At 39.5% G+C, this 16719-nt stretch overlaps 1 protein-coding gene and 1 non-coding gene across 9 annotated transcripts in view; one reads left to right on the top strand and one right to left on the bottom strand.

The window, feature by feature from the left end:
- Positions 1–204: 204 nt before the first annotated feature.
- Positions 205–16719, top strand: part of FERMT2 (FERM domain containing kindlin 2) — a 90036-nt gene continuing 73521 nt past the window's right edge. For 3 of the 8 annotated variants that reach the window (XM_037054325.1, XM_037054323.1, XM_037054324.1), the window contains exons 1-2: positions 1480–1707; positions 2128–2293. In XM_037054325.1, coding sequence (XP_036910220.1) covers positions 2137–2293 — 157 coding nt within the window. In that variant the 5' untranslated portion in view covers positions 1480–1707; positions 2128–2136. Of the gene's footprint in view, positions 541–1474; positions 1708–2127; positions 2294–16719 lie in introns of those variants that run through there. The other 5 variants (XM_037054321.1, XM_037054327.1, XM_037054320.1 and 2 more) reach the window with 5 other exon arrangements.
- LOC118992647 (U6 spliceosomal RNA) lies at positions 9030–9131 on the bottom strand. The gene has a single exon (XR_005067667.1). It is a non-coding gene; the product is annotated as a U6 spliceosomal RNA (small nuclear RNA).

Raw genomic sequence — 16719 nt, 5'->3', positions numbered from 1 at the left:
TGGTTCCAAGTGAACTACTTGAAATCTCCATGCGTAGAAATAATTGGAGTGTGGAGAGACTGCAGACTCGAGGCATCAATTTCTCCATGACGACTAGCTTGAAAATACTGTAGTGGTTTTCCCTATTTGTGTATGTGTGCGCGCCCGCGCGCCCGCGCGCGCCAAATCTCTGGCATCTGACTAAATTTCGCTGCTTTCCTTTGTGGGTCCCACCCTTTTCTTGAGGCCTCTAATCTGGTTTCCCAATTGTGTTGATGAACCAAGGCTTATTTACCTGGTGGATTCCTCTTCCAAGAGTTTCACAAAGCTCAAGACGATTTTGAGACTTTTAAAACTAGGGTCGTGTAATGGGACCTGGGGTATCTTATCCGCGTCTTCTAGATCCACATTTTTTGAGCCATGCATTTGCCAGCGAAGCAGTTCCCCTGATTAGCTGTTTCTGAAGAGAGCCCACTCGCCAGAGCCCTACAGTAAATGGGGAAATGAAAAGTAAAATGGGAAGCTGGAGGACCGTTCTCCATCGCTAGACCGTCTCAACAGGTAAGGTTCTTAGTTCCTCCCTATACTTCCTGGCAGTGGTCCAGAGCTATTGAAATTCCTTCAAGGTGTGGCTGTGGGTGTGGTACAGGAGATATGTCTATCCAAAAGCCTTAGTGAACTGTTAGATTTTAGTTGCCTATAGAGACATTAAAAGAGCTGGAGAAAGTTTCAGAGTAAAACCACTGTACTTATTTTTTTCTTTTTTTCCCGTTAAACAAGAGCATTGTAGGACGTATTTGGCTCACTTCTGGTTGGCTCTTCCGAATGGGTTAAGAGCGCGTGCAGAGTCTTGGGAGTCCAGTAGGAGTTGCCGGTTGTGACGGACATTACTTTGCAAAGCACTTTTTGTGGCTCACCTCCCTCTGGGTTTCGTCATTCTTTTGTGGGATGTTCGGGGAGCTGGCTTGAGCAGTTACTTTTTAAAGTTTTCACGTCCCAAATCTCATCTCCAGCTCCCGGAGTGCGGCACGTCTGACCGCCCCGAGACTTCTGGTCCCGCTTCAGGCCTGGGGAGGGGGTGGTAGGTACTTTGTTCCCTGAAAACTTCCCTGCCCTGGGAATTTCCTGTGACCGTTTCTCACGGACAATCCCCTTGCACCCGCTGGAAGCGCAACCACTCTCTGCCACGGGTCCCGCACAGCCAGAGACGCGAGCAGGGAAGGAGCGCCCTGCTGCCCACCCGCGCTCCCCTCGCTCCCCCTCCTCAGGTCCCGGCGAGAGCCCGGATGTTGGATTCTATCCCTACGTTGGGTCCTTCATTTCCATAAAAGGGCAGCGGCTCCGCGGGGCTGAGATTGCTGCCGCCGCGGGTGCCCCCCGCCCCCCTCGCTCTGCTCCCGCCCCCGCGCGCCGCCCCGCCCCCCGCCGGAGTCCGCGCGGCCCCCTGCCCTGAGCGCGGCCGCTGGGGACGGTGGGGGAGGGGGCGCGGCAGCCCGGCCCGCTCCGGGCGGAGGAAGGAGGGAGCGGGCGCGCCCTGCCGCCGCTGGACTCCGACTGAGGGGGCGGGGAGTGAGGGGTGGAGCCCCGGGAGGGAGGCGAGGGGCCGCGACGACGGGACTCCATTAGTAGCTCCAGCCGGGAGGCTGCGCTTTGCCGGTTGAGGTGGGCGAACCGGACACCACCGCCCCGCGAGCCACCGCCCCCGCGCTGTTGCCGCGCGAGCCGCAGGTTAGGGGCGCGCGGTGAGGGGCAGGGACCTCGGCTGGTACCTCGGTGGGGAGCACGGGTGGGCAGGAGGAGAAGGAGGAGGAATGTGGAGCCCGCGGCCGGCGTCTCGTCGGCCGGGGTGCGGCCCGCGGACGGGCAGGTGAAGCCCGCAGCGGTCCGCTAGACTGGGGCTGTGCGGGCGGGTGACGTCGTGACCGCCGAGGGCTGCCGCGGGGCGGGAGCGCGGGGCGGCCGACGGGAACGGGCGCGGGGGCGCGTAGTGCTGCCCGCAGCCCGGCCCTTGCCGCCTCTCTCCCGAGTTCGTGCGGAAACGCTCGCGTCCTTCATTTCCCACCCTGTTACCGACTCCGTGAATTCGGTGGGATTTGCCTGCCTTCGGAGGAGTGACGCTTACGAGAGCCATTTCCTCCGTGCTCGCAGGAAGGAGCCATGGCTCTGGACGGGATAAGGATGCCAGATGGCTGCTATGCGGATGGGACGTGGGAACTGAGTGTTCATGTGACGGACCTGAGCCGCGATGTCACCCTAAGGGTGACTGGAGAGGTGCACATTGGAGGGGTGATGCTCAAGTTGGTGGAAAAACTCGGTGAGTAGCATCCCAGGCTGCGAGGAAGGGGGAACTTTAAGCGAGGGGGAGGGGTGGATTTTAGAAACCTTGGTTGGCGTCCCACAAGTACTTTTTTAAAAATGTAAGATCTTTCAATGTTTAAGCAAATAGATCTTTCCCTTTTCGCAACGTGTTTTTTTATCATTAGTCTTTGAAGTTTTCATGTGATTCCAACTTCCCAATTAATACATTTAATTGCACAGTTACTCGGGAAAACTCCTTAATTCTTTTTTTAAGTTTAGCGAGTTCGCAGGAAAAGAAATGAGAAACATGCACAAGTGGATGCTGGGAGGGGGATATTACAGGGTTTGTGGTTATCAATTACTTTAGTTTACCGAATGGTGGTGACGTTTGGATTTGAGGATGATACAAAATCTACTTAAGAATAAACTGTACAGGCAAATGTGCAACTTCTGTCGCCAATATCAAGGTTCCATATAGCTTTACTACTGCGTGGAGTGTATTAAAATAAATTTCCAGTCATCCACTCTTACAAGGGGTGGGGCAGTGTTTGACTGACTATAGTCCATGCTTTAAGTAAGCTATTTCAAGTGTTCAATTTTATATTAATAACAAACTAGTGAAACCTTAAAACAAAAAAATAACAAACTAGTGAAAGAATTTTATGTTAAAAAACGGACCCAGAGATGGACAGTATTTGCTTGGGTACAAATATATATTGAGTTGGTTTAAAACTGAATCAATTTTAAATAATAGGGTATACAACAATCTGAGGTGTAAGGAAATTTCACAGTACACATTTTTTTGTGATGGATGAAACCACTTTGAGCTTGGAAGAATCTACTGAAATCATTCAGTACATAATTTTATCACAAGAGAAATGTTGGGCGTACTGTCTTCCTGAGCTTCAAAGTGCCTTCTACATGTAATGCAGTTGTGATAAGGTGATGGTATGTGTGGCATAGTCTTTTTAGGCTTTTGGGTGTTTTTTTTTTTTTTTAATAAAGAGCATTCCTTCTTCAAGCCACTCTGGGAAAGTAGAAAAGTGGTATTTATCAGGAAATTTATTTCTTACCAAGGGATTATTGTATACCTGCCATATGAACTTACTTGAGTAGTGCCCCAATGCAATATGCAAAGTAAGACAGAATTCATTTAGGTGGACTGTCTTTGTATTCCTACAGGAATTTTAATTATTGAAGGGCCAAAAAGAAGCTCCTTGCAAGGTAGCAGCCTCTTTAGGACTGCATTCTTTGGCTCCCCTGAGGCAGCCCATGGAAGAGATCCCCCTGGGGTAGCTCTTTGAAAATGAGACCTTCCTGTGTTGTTTATCCACTTAACTTGTGCTTAGCATTTTTTCTGATCTGGTTTGGATAAATCAATTACTGTTTGCAAAATATTTGTGAACTCTTGTCCAGTACTAGTGTGGGGATTATTTAAGGAAGAAAAAGCAAATATAATTGTTCGTATCTCCTTTGTTTTCAAAGGAAACAAGCATTTACATCAGAGGTTGCTTCAGGATCTTATTAATAATACTAGTTTCAACAAGAGATACTGCTTATTATGAGAAAGGAGCTGTTGAAGGTGATAGAGACAACTTGTAGTTCTTGAAAGCCAGCCTTTAATGAATAAATAATGAATTCTATATTTATATTACATTGATTAGAATTGTTATTACAGAATCCTAGGCATAGATAGAAATACAGAGAATAAATTATATACAGGGAGAACTGATGTTAATTTTAAGTGACTATAATCTTAATCTTTTAATGTTCATGCATTTAAAAATGTTTTATATAGTGAAAAGGAGCCCAACATTGTAGGAAATATTGTGTACATGGAAACCTTGCATCTTGAACTGAACCACTACAGTCCTCTTAATATTTTGACTTCCAAATATAAAGTGCTTATCAACATAATTCTGACTTTCCTGTTTAGTACAAGTAAAACTAAAAGATGTTTTGGTCCTGGCTTTAGGATTAGATAATTTGAATGGTAAACAGTTTTGTTACCTGTTGGCAAGTAAATAGAGAAATTCAGTAAAGCGGCATTTAAAATTGACAAATCAATCTAGTAAAATTAAAAAGGAACTCTATAATTCTTTAGAGTTGCCTAAAACTGGAATGACCTGTCTTCTTAATCCTTAAGTTGTGTCATTGAAGGTGTTAAAGGGTAGACTGAATGACTACTTGGTAACAGTAGCTGTAGTTAATCAAAGCAGCTTGGTGGAGTCTAGATGGTAAGAGGTGGAGGTCAAGGTGGGGATGAGATAGCACAGGGTCTCATGTCTCGGGGTTGCAGAGTAAGGATGGACAATTAGCAGAACCAATTAGCTACTGTGACCGTGGGGCAGTTACGTACCTTGACAGGAGCTACCACACTATTCACCTACAACCTTAACTCCAAATGCTTATATGATACCCTTATTCTCACTCGAGTGTGTATAAATACCTAAGTATTATGTTTTAAGGCTGTCTTCTATAATCAGTAATAGCAATTTGTTTCTCTAGGTCTAATCGATTTTATGATGACTCCTCCCCCTAACACTACTATAGTAAAATTTTGTGTATATGTGCACATTGTGGAATTTCTTGAGAAGAGGTTTTTAGCTTTTATTAGATTCTCAAAGAGGCCTATGATCAAAAAAGGTATGACACAACTGTATGGATTGGCCCTTCAGGGTCACCCTTATTGTGACAGTGGTGTTCATCCCAGACTTAGGCAGTTAATTAAGCAAGCTAAAAAAGTAGATAATGCTTCCTAAGTGGGTGTCATTTTTGTAGTTAGAATTTTATAAAGAACTTTAAACCATGATTCTTACATTTGTGACTTTGTTTCAAAGATCTGAAAGGTCCCTTTTAAATCTTAATATAAGCATTGACTGGTGTGGCTCAGTTGGTTGACCCATGTCCTGCAGAATGAAAGCCCACTGATTTAATTCCTAGTCTGGTCACATGTCTGGTGTGCAGGTGGTCCCTAGTTGGGGTGAAGTAGGGGTGTGTGGGAGAGGCAGTAGATCAGTGTTTCTCTCACGCATTGATGATTCCCTCTCCCTGCTCTCTAAAAAATGAAGAAAATCTTTTTTAAAAAATTTTTTTAAAAAGATTTTATTTATTTATTTTTAGAGATGGGGGAAGGGAAGGAGAAAGAGAGGGAGAGAAACATCAGTGTGTGGTTGCCTCTCACGTGCCCGCTACTGAGGACCCATCCTGCAACCCGGGCATTTGGCCCCAGACTGGGAATCAAACTGGTGACCCTTTGATTTGCAGGCTGGTGCTCAATCCAGCCAGGGCTAAACTGGCGCTAAACTGGCACTAAACTGCCAGCCAGGGCTAAATAAAATCTTTAAAAAATAAAACAGTAAAACATATTTGTCATTCTGCACTAATCTTTTAAAAGAAAGCAAAGAGTGTACACCAAGAAGTGAGGTTTAAGGAATTATATTGTGATGTGACAGAAATGGTTACATCTGTGACTTGGTCTAGGCTGATACTGGACAAATGACCTTTAATATGGATCCTCTTAATGTTTATACCTCATTCCAAAAATGAAAAATTGTTTCCACCTTTTTTTAATATACAGATTGGAACCCCTAAATACAATTTTTAAAATATATTGCATGTTTTATGAAAAACAATTTTCAAACCTGTATACTATTTTTTATTTTAAAGAAAAGGATTAAAATATAAAACATCAGGGATAAAGATTATAAATATAAGATATCAGAGAATAGAATTATAAAGCAACGGTATTCAAAAATAAATTTTGTAAAGAGGCTCAATTTTATGGACTTCCCTGATGTTTCTCTGGAGATCATTGAGAAATATTAAAGCTGTTCTCCATAGGATTTAGAGCTTAGTCAGTATTTGAGGATTCTAAATTCCAAAGAGATACTTTGTTTTAGTGCATTTTAGTAATCACTTTATAAATTTTTTTAAAAACTTCTGTGTGTAATTAAAATTTTACCTTTATATAAAAATTCATTTTAGTTGAGGAATAAAGAATTTTTTGTAACTTGAAACTCACTGAATGGAAATCTCCAGCCAACTCTACAAGCTTGAAGGGAAGAGTAGACTATGTGATTTGTAAGTACCTTCTAGCTCTGATTATGAATGGGAAGAATGTAGAAATTGATTTAGATCGGGTCAAATAATATTCAGAGGGAAAAATGTAAGTTGGATGACTCAAGAATAACTATAAAGAGATGTATGGAGTTGACTTACACAAATCTGAGCAATACGTTTCTGAATGTAGGCTTCAGAAAGAAGTTTGTACTTGCTTTAAAGTCTGTTATGTTCTTGAACATATGTTCAGTAATGTTGCATTTGTATGTTACAATAGTTAGGTTGTGAAGTTATCACACATGATCAAACAAAGAATTTTTAATTTAAATTATCCTTAGAAATCTCTTAAAGTGATCTTGAAGTATCATATACGTTCTGTCTCTCACAGAAGGGCATAATAGCTAGTTTTTCCTTTAGAAGCTACAAGAACTTTGTTAGTTGAGCACTAGATGAAGTTGGCTTACTTTAGGGACTTCGTTTCACAGAAATACTTTAAACACTAGGATTAGAGATTGGCAAGATGCGTACAGAGAGAGGGGCGTAGGTAACTGGACAGCTCCCTTCTCATGCGTTTGCTTAGTGCTGCTCCTTGGGGAAGGCATGATTATGTAGTTGGAATGGTGTCTATGACATTGGAATCCTATTTTTTCCCCCTGAGGTCTTATGGTTGCATTCATGGAAATAAAATGTGTACATGATGCAATCTCACTGTATTCACAGTGAAATATATGAAGATTTCACTATGAACTTTAAAAAATTTTTAAAAATCTTGGAATGGAATGAGAGAAACATAATGGTGAAATTATAGCTATTAAAGTGAGCTGAGTTTTAGTTATATATGTACTATTTGATAGTAAGTTTATTCAGTGTTGAGAATACTGTTAATAATCCATAGGAACTGGACATTGTAATTTTATGGTTCTTAGCAAAATTCTAAGCTCCTTAAAAATAGAGGATAGTAATGTAAATTTTACTAAAATTCTTATATCACCTAATAAAGTATGCACTATTCCTTGGATACATTTTGTGTTGTTTGCTGCCACTTCATTTTTTTTTTGCCACATTTTGTATTGTTTGACACTTCATTTTTTTTAAATCAGAAAATACTGTTTGATTCCAGCTAGAGTTAACTTATAGAAGCACTAAAAAGAATATATGTTTGTTTATGCAATTTCTTAACAAAAGATGTTGTTGGAAATATCCAATACCTACTGAAGGAAACCGGAAGAGAATTTAAAGTTTTACCTTTTATCTGACTATTTTTTCTAATTTCAGACTTCTTAGTTCAAGAATAGTAACAGTACACATTGTATAATCTTTATGTGAATCACCAATTAGCATTTTGCCATTTGATTTTTCTGTATATACACACACGCGCACACTTTTGAACCATTTAAGTTGCAGACATCATAATCCTTCATACTTAGATGTTTAAAATATATATCACCTAAGAACAAGGACTTTCTCTTAAACATTACAGAACAATTATCAAATCCAGGAAATTTACCATTGAATTGATACTATCATCTACTATGTATCCATAGTCAAATTTGCAAATTATTCTAGTAATAGTCTGTTTTTTCCATTCTGGATCTCATTCCACATTGAGTTTTAACTAAATTGACCTCTTAGGGTCCTTAATTTTATTATTATTTTTTTTATTTTTAGAGAGAGGGTAAGGGAAGGAGAAAGACAGAAACATTGATGTGTGAGAGAAACATTGGTCAGCTGGCTGGCCCACAGTCCAGGTCCTGACTGGGAATTGAACCTGGGACCTTTCAGTTCACAGGCCAGCACTCAGTTTACTGAGCCATACCAGCCAGAGCAGGGTCCTTTAATGGCTACTTTAATAGTTTAAAGTTTGGAACCACAGGAGAATATATAATAAATAGTTTATTAAAATCACATTAAGATACATGTAGGGGAGCACTGGGAGGCGGGCTGGGATGGGAGTAAAAGACAGAAAACTCTCTTTGAACAACAATTAAATTTAAAAAAAAGATACATGTAAAGTCATAAATAGTACCTGTTTCCAGACCTTAATCACCCTATAGAACAGTTCCTTAGCCTTTGTCTTTCAAGACACTGTTACCTTTTAAATAAGATTCTAGTTTTTTTAGAGATGTTATTTGTTTATTTTTAGAGAGAGAAGAAGAGAGGGAGAAAGAGAAGGAAACATCGGTGTGTGAGAGAAACAGAAACATTGATTGGTTGCCCCTCCCATGCCCCCCTACTGGGGACATGGCCTGCAACCCGGCCATGTGCCCTGATTGGGAATTGAACTGGTGACCTTTTGCTTTGTGGGAAGATGGTCAGTCCACTGAGCCACACCAGTCAGGGGTATATAAGACTTTTTATCAGTGCAAATTTCACTTCAAAATGATATTTTTATAGGTTTGTTTTCAGATACTTTGTATTTAAAATTCAATTATTTTCTTAGTTTATTGTTGGGTAAGTTATTGATAATATTTTTAGACATCATTTGGTATAGATTTCCCATATTGGCTGTCTTCAGGCTGCAGTAAATGCTAATAAGTTAAACGAATAGTAAGAAACAACATTCAGGCCCTGCCACTTGTGGTATGATCTAGGGACAACTAATTCAGCCTTCTGGGTGGGTTTTTAACTTTGGTTACTAAAATTACATAGATTTCAGGTGTACAGTTTTATAATACATCTGTATATTGTGTTAAAAGATAGAACACATCACCAATTTGCGTGTCATCCTTGCTCAGGGGCTGTGCCAGTATCTGTCATTGCACTTTTAGTGTATGTGCTGCTGAAGTGAGCTCCTGAGTGGGTTTTGGCATCTCTACATCTACAGTACAAATTAAAGAAAAACATAGTTTCTCATAGGTTTTAGAGAGAATTAAAAGAGATAATATGTGTGGAGAAATGTATTATATAAATTATCAGTGCTATAAAAATGAGAGCTGCTATTTTCTAAGTAGCATTGAAAGTCTCTGAGCATACTGAACTGGAAAAAAGGGAAAGGGAGTTAAAATGTAATCTAGACTATTTAATTTTAATAGGTTTCAACTTTAATGGTGAGGAACTGTATTCCTCCCGAGCTTAGTTTGGTACTACATTGTGTTCTCACCCCCTAAATAACAAGAAAAATAGCTATCATTCCACCCTTCCTCTCATTTCAAATACACACCTGCCTGTGTAATGTAGCAAAGAGCTGTCTACTATTTTCATGAGATTTCTGAAATGGAGCAGTAAGTGGATGGTGGTATCTTAGAGATTTCAAAAATGTATAACCATGAAGTCTTTGGTAGTAAATTAATTGTTTACTTAATACATTTTATAAGAATATTTTGTATACAGTTATAATAAAGATGATATAAAATCATTTCTTGGCACATGAAAACATTGAGTGCATTTAGAAATTAGTGAAAGTTTTTATTTCAATAATTATTTTATTGAAATAAAAATGGTAATGTCATGCTATGGTATTTTACAAAATGGCACATACATCCAGTGTGCAGTAGACATATTCCAAAATAATATTTTTAAAATTTATTTAATTGTTGTTCAAGTACAGTTTTCTGTCTTTACTCTCATCCCAGCCTACCCCCCCAGTACTCCCCACCTCCCTCTCATTTCTACCCCCCTTAGTTGTTGTCCATGTGTCCTTTATACTAGTTCCTGTCCAAAATAATATTTTAAATTAATATTTTTAAAATCGAGATATGCCCTTTTACACTTGAATTTGTGCTTACAAATTTAGAGCCATTATAATCCATTCCTCCCAAATTATTTGTGTCATTATTGCATTTTTGTCTTGTTAGTTTTCTCACAATATCAAGCTTACTGAGGCATGATTTACAGACAGCAACATTCATTCTCTTTAGTATAATGTGTTGAGTTTTGACCAGTGCATACATACTAACTACCATGATCACTTTTCCAACATTCCAAAAAGTTTCCTTGTTACTTTGTAGTCAGCCCATCCCTTCCACCCCTGCTCCTAAAAACCATTGATAGTTTGCCTTTTCTAGAATAGTGTATAAATGGAACCATACAATGTGTAGCCTTCAGTTTGGTTTCTTTCACTTAGCATAATACATTTTATTTTACTTAAAAATTAGCATAATTATTTTATCTTTATTGATATTTATGTATTTATTTACTTTTTAATTCTCACCCAAGTATGTGACTATTGATTTGAGAGAGAGAGGACGTGGGGGAAGAGAGAGACACACACAGACATCAGTATGCGAGAGAAACATTGATTGGTTGCCTCCCATATGTGCCCCCACAGGATATCAAACCCATAACCTTTTTGGTGTACAGGATGATGAAGCTGGATCAACTGAGCCCCCTAGCTAGGGCAGCAAATAGGGCAGACTATTTGTATGTGTATTAGTTTTTTTAAATTGCTGAGTAATAATCCATTTATAGATGTGTATTATAGTTTATTCATCAGTTGAAGGGCATTTGTGTTGTTTACATTTTTTGGAGATTATGAGCAGGGTTGCTGTAAATATTTGCATGAATATATACTCTCATTTTTCTAGGATACCTACTGAAGAGCGGGATTGTTGGGTAGTGTCCTAAGTATATGCTGAAATTTATAAGAAACTGCCAGACTTTTCCAAAGCAGCCACATCATTTTGTATGCCTATCAGAACTGTGTGAGAACTAAAAAATAATAGAGAATCCCAGTGGCTCTGTGTCTTTTTCCAGCACTTGGTATTCTCAGGTGTTTTGTCATATTTTTGTTTAATTTTAGCCAGTCTAATAAGTATGTAGTGGTTCTCATTATGTTTTTAAATCACATTTCCCTAATGACTAATATGTTGGGGAGCTTTTCACATGCTTATATGCCATTTGTATATCTTCTTAGTGAAGTGTCTTCGTTATCTTTTGCCTTTTAAAAAAATTGTGTTTTTCTTGCCCTACTGGTGTGGGCAGTTGGTTCAGCATGGTCCTGCAAAGTGAAAGTTTGCCAGTTCAATTCCCAGTCAGGTCACTTGCCTGTATCGTGGTTTGGTCCATGGTTGCGGTGTGTGCAGGAGGCAACCTAGCAATGTTTCCCCATATTAATGTCTCTCTCCCTCTCTTTCCCTCTAAAAATAAATAAAATCTTTTTTAAAAATTGTGGTTTTCTTACTGAGTGTTAAGAGTTCTTCATGTACTGTAGATACAGATTCTTTTTTAAAATATATTTTATTGATTATACCATTACAGTTGTTCTATTCCCCCGTTATTCCCCTCTACCCGCACACTCCCTCCCCCACCATTTCCCCCCCTTTTTTTTATGACCCCATGTCTCAAGTTCTTTAGATTCTATATTTCCCCTACTATTCTTGCCCTTCCCCCTATCTATTTTTTACCTATGGTCCATGCCACTTATTTTCTGTACCTTCTCCCCCCTTCTCCTCCTCCCACTCCCCTCTTGCTAACCCTCCATGTGTTCTTCATTTCTATGGTTCCACTCCTAATCTAGCTGTCCTCTTGGTTTGCTTTTGTTTTAGGTGTGGTTGTTAATAACTGTGAGTTTGCTGTCCTTTCACTGTTCATATTTTTCATCTTCTTTTTCTTAGATAAGTCCCTTTAGCATTTCATGTAATAAAGGCTTGGTGATGATGAACTCCTTGAACTTGACCTTATCTGAGAAGCACTTTATCTGTCCTTCCATTCTAAATGAAAGCTTTGCTGGATAAAGCAACCTTGGCTGTAGGTCTTTGGATTTCATGACTTGGAATACTTCCTTCCAGCTCCTTCTTTTGCCTGTAAGGTCTCTTTTGAGAAATCAGCTGACAGTCTGATGGGAACTCCTTTGTAGGTGACTGTCCTCTTATCTCTTGCTGCTTCTAGGATCCTCTCCTTCATTTTCATCTTGGCTAATGTCATTATGATGTGCCTTGGTGTGTTCCTTCTTGGGTCCAACTTCTTTGGGACTCTCTGAGCTTCCTGGATTTCCTGGAAGTCTATTTCCTTTGCCAGACCGGGGAAGTTCTCCTTTATTATTTGTTCAAATAAGTTTTCCACTCGTGGCTGTTTCTTTCCCCCTTCTGGTACCCCTATAATCCAAATGTTGGAACGTTTAAAGATGTTCTGGAGGTTCCTAAGCCTCTCCTCATTTTTTTGAATTCTTGTTTCTTCCTTCTTTTCTGTTTGGTTATTTTTTTCCTTCCTTCTGGTCCACTCCCTTGATTTGAGTCCCAGTTTCCTTTCCATCACTGTTGGTTTCCTGTGCATTTCCTTTCGTTTCAATTAGTTTAGCCTTCATATGTTCCTCTAATTTGTGGCTAAAATCCACCAGTTCTGTGAGCATCCTGATCACCAGTGTTTTGAACTATGCATCTGAGAGGTTCGCTATTTCTTTTTCGCTTAGAGTTATGGTTCTGGGGCTTTGAGTTCTTCTTGAGCCATGTTTTGGACTGTTTGTGCCTGTTCCATATGAGGAGCAGAGCCCTAGGTGTTCACCAGGGTGAGGCCACTCAGTCACTGGGTTGTGACGCTGTATGTTGGGGTGGGGTCAAAGGAAAGCAATGGCAGCCCTCTCTGCTGCCGCCACTGCTGCTGGGGGCCTCGAGGTTCATCTCACTGCCCACTCTACTGGTTTATCTGTGTGCGAATGTGTGGCTGCAGCCAGCCCCACCACCCTGTGCCCTTACTGGGTCCACCCGACACAGGGCTTCCTGGGTGCCTGGGGTTGGGGGATCTTTCTTGCCTGTCCCCCCTCCGCTGCTGGTTCCGCCCCTCTTACCGGTCCTGGTTGAATGGTTCATTGTCAGACTTCCGTATAGTTCAATTTTCTGTTCTTTGGCTGCGTCTTTGTTCACCAAACCCTTGTTGTATTCAGACTTGGTTGTGGGAGTAGGCACAGTGTTTCCACCTACGCCTCCATCTTGGTGGAAGTCCTCTAGATTCTTTATCATATAATGTGTTTTGCAATATTTTCTCTTAGTCTATGGCTTGTCTTTTCATTTTTAACACAGTATCATTTATTATTTATTTACTTGTTTTTCTTTTTTTTACTGATTCTAGAGAGAGGGGAAGAGAGGGAGAATGAGTGGGAGATAAACATTGATGTAATAGACAAATGTCAGTCGGTTGCCTCTTGCACATGTTCTGACTGGGGACCAAACCTGCAATCCAGACACATGCCCCAACCAGGAATCGAACCGACAACCTTTTGGTTTGCAGGACAGTGCCCAGCCAACTAAGCTGCACCAGTCAGGGGTAACACAGTATCTTTCAAAGAATAGAGTTTTTAATTTCGATGAATCCATTTTATTAACTTTTTTCTCTTCTGGGTTGAGCTTTTTAAAAAAATTGTCATATATTAGAAATCTGCCTAATTAAGATCACAAAGATTTTGTTCTATAACTTATATAGCTCTGTTTACTTTTATATGTTAAAAGGAGGAATAGCCCTGGCTGGTGTGGCTCAGTGGATTGAGTGCAGACTACAAACGAAAGGGTTGCAGGTTCTGTTCCCAGTCAGGGCACATGCCTGGGTTGCAAGCCAGGTCCCCAGTAGGGGGCATGAGAGGGACAACCACACATTGATGTTTCTCTCCCTCTCTTCTCTTCCTCTCTCTCTGAAAATGAATAAATAAAATCTTTTAAAAAAGGAATATATGAGGTGTAGTAGTAATTATGTATCAGAGAGGAAATAATTACGTAATTTACTATTTTAATTTGGTAGAATTTGTGGTATAAAATAATAGTCCAGTGAAAACTTATTTATCATCAATCTACTAGAAAACTTAGATATTTAGAACTTAAGTCTTAAAAATGTACTGGTAGTAAAGCATCTTCAAATAATCAAAGAAAAGTTTCAGATATTAATGTTGTAGAAAGAAGTCAGTCTTGAGTCCCAGTACTGGTCATAGCACTTAATAGCTATGTGAATTTTTTTAAGTGAGGGTTTTCAGTATTCACAATCTCAGGATATTTTGTTTTTACTTTTTCCTGTACAGTATAGATAAAGAATAAGCCTTTAGTTAAGTTTGTTTCCTTCACTTTATAATGTATGAGTTCTTTAAAATTGTTTTTTTAAATATGGTAACCACCCTCTAAACTAGAAAATACCATTCTAAAACTATACCATTGTGGATAAAAGGGTCATACAAATCCTGGTCTATTTTCCTTCATTGAGAATGTTACACTGGTAAAATGCTTTGAAAATTTAATCTTCTGGTATTTTCTCTCAATGTCAGTTCTACTTCTCATTGAATCAGTGTGTATGATAGACGAAAATAAGCAGTAAAGGATTAAAATGTGAGGTTTACATTTGGACTTCCTCTCATGATTCAGTTTTCAGACTTATTATTTACTGTCTGCTTGTAGAAGGACCAGCCAGCTTCAGTGTATCTTTGGGAGACCCTTCCACAGTTTTCAAGGTTGGGAGCTGATAACCTCAATCTTCTCTCATATATTTAACTATGTGATTTTTATATTACAGTGTAACTAAAAATTACATCAGGTATTTTAAAGATCAAATGTCATTTCAAAGCATCAGTGTAATGATGCTTTTTGATATCTTTTCCTTAATGGAACACTCAGGGTTATGAATAAAACACCAATAAAGTGCCAGCATTATTGATTGTGGATGATGCCTATGGGATAAGTGCCTTCCAGCTTAATGTCCTTTAATGTACTTACATAAATTCAGATTTAAGAATTTTATAAACTTTGGAATTAAAAATAACTTGAAAAAAGGCAAAGAATTCCTGTATCAGTTTCAAAAAGTTTATGCAAGGTGTTGATGAATTTTGAAATTTTGTTGCTGTGATAGAGTGTTCTTGGTGTGGAGCATGGACTAGGGAAAGGGCAGCCTACTTGAGTCGTCGTCCTGACTTGACCTTACTCTAACTGTTCGGTTTTGGGCTGTGTGACCTACTTGTCTGTGCTTTGGTTTCTCATCTGTAAAATGGGGATAATAATTGTACCTTTATAATAGGGTTATTATAAGGACTAAGTAAGTACTGAAGTGTTTAGAGTGGCTGTGTGAGTATATCTGTGATGATAACTGCAGTCCAGGCTATTCTAGTGGTATGTATATTCCCCCTTTTACTATTTTTCTTTTTTTTTTAAAGATTTTATTTATTTACTTATCTTTCGAGGGGAAGGAGAGAGGGAGAGAAACATCAATGTATGGTTGCCTTTCGTGCGTCCCCTGCTGGGAGTTGGCCTGCAGGGAACCGGCCTGCAACCCAGGCATGTGCCCCCACCGGGAATCAAACCTCGATCCTCTGGTTCGCAGGCCTACACTCAATCCATTGAGCTACACCAGCCAGGGCTGTATATTCCCCCTTTTAATAAGCTAATGAAATAATAGTATTTTATAAAAATCAGGAATGTGTCTATTACAAAGATATGCCAAATAGTTAGTTATTCTTTGCAGTATTACAAGTATTTCACCTTTATTGTACTACTTTGCAAACACTATCAGTAGTGTTATGAAGACAGTATGATAGTAGATGTTTTTAAAGATTTTATTTACTTTTAGAGAGGGGGGAAGGGACTGAGAAAGGGAGGGAGACATAAAAATGTGAGAGATACATGGATCGGTGGCTGCTCACATGCCTCCAGCTGGGGACCTGGCCCCAAACCCAGGCTTGTGCCCTGACTGGGGATCAGACAAGCCACCTTTCAGTTTGCAGACTGACACTCAGTCCACTGAGCCACACCAGCCAGGGCAAGATTGTGTGAGTGTGTGTGTGTGTGTGTGTGTATGTGTAAATGATAGCTAACTATGTTAAAATGAAGAGTATTTTTAATAAATGTAATATTCTGGTTTTTAAAAGGTGAACTTTGTTAGTGTTGAAAACCTTAGCTCAAGACATGGCCTGGCCAATTAATAGTTTTATATATGACCTTGGCATGTTATTTTAACCTCTCCTGATTTTACCTCTTAACCTTAGTTTACATACCTGTCACTTGAAGTTAATGTAAGAGCTAAGTATGGTATTAAAAGGAGTAACAATCCCTGGCAGTCAGTAGAGGGAATATAGTTAGAGCTCAATAAAATATTATCCTCAGTTATCCTTCAAATATTTTGTAAACCTAAAACAAACTTGATTTGTAGATTGAAATAGTTTATCTAAATAATTTCTTTTAATCGTATTTATGTAGTATTTAACCAGAAACCCCTTCTTTCTTTCTTGGTTTTGCAGATTTTGTATAATTGTTCTAAGTTGTCTAAATATGTTCACTAAAGCCCAACTGTCTGGGTTTGAATACTGGTTTCACTACCTATAGTGACCTTGTGCCAAGTTATTTAACATTGCTGTGACTTATTTTTCTTACAAGTAAAATGGGGATGATATATTTACCTCACAGAGTTGTTGTAAGGATTAAGTGACTATATATACACTTGGTACATAGGAAGTACTAGTTACAATAATTCCTGCTATTT

The sequence above is a fragment of the Sturnira hondurensis genome, unplaced genomic scaffold (genome assembly GCF_014824575.4).
Source record: "Sturnira hondurensis isolate 20B ecotype Veracruz unplaced genomic scaffold, ASM1482457v3 Scaffold0008196, whole genome shotgun sequence".
Taxonomy (NCBI): domain Eukaryota; kingdom Metazoa; phylum Chordata; class Mammalia; order Chiroptera; family Phyllostomidae; genus Sturnira; species Sturnira hondurensis.
This window is presented reverse-complemented; position numbering and strand designations above follow the sequence as displayed.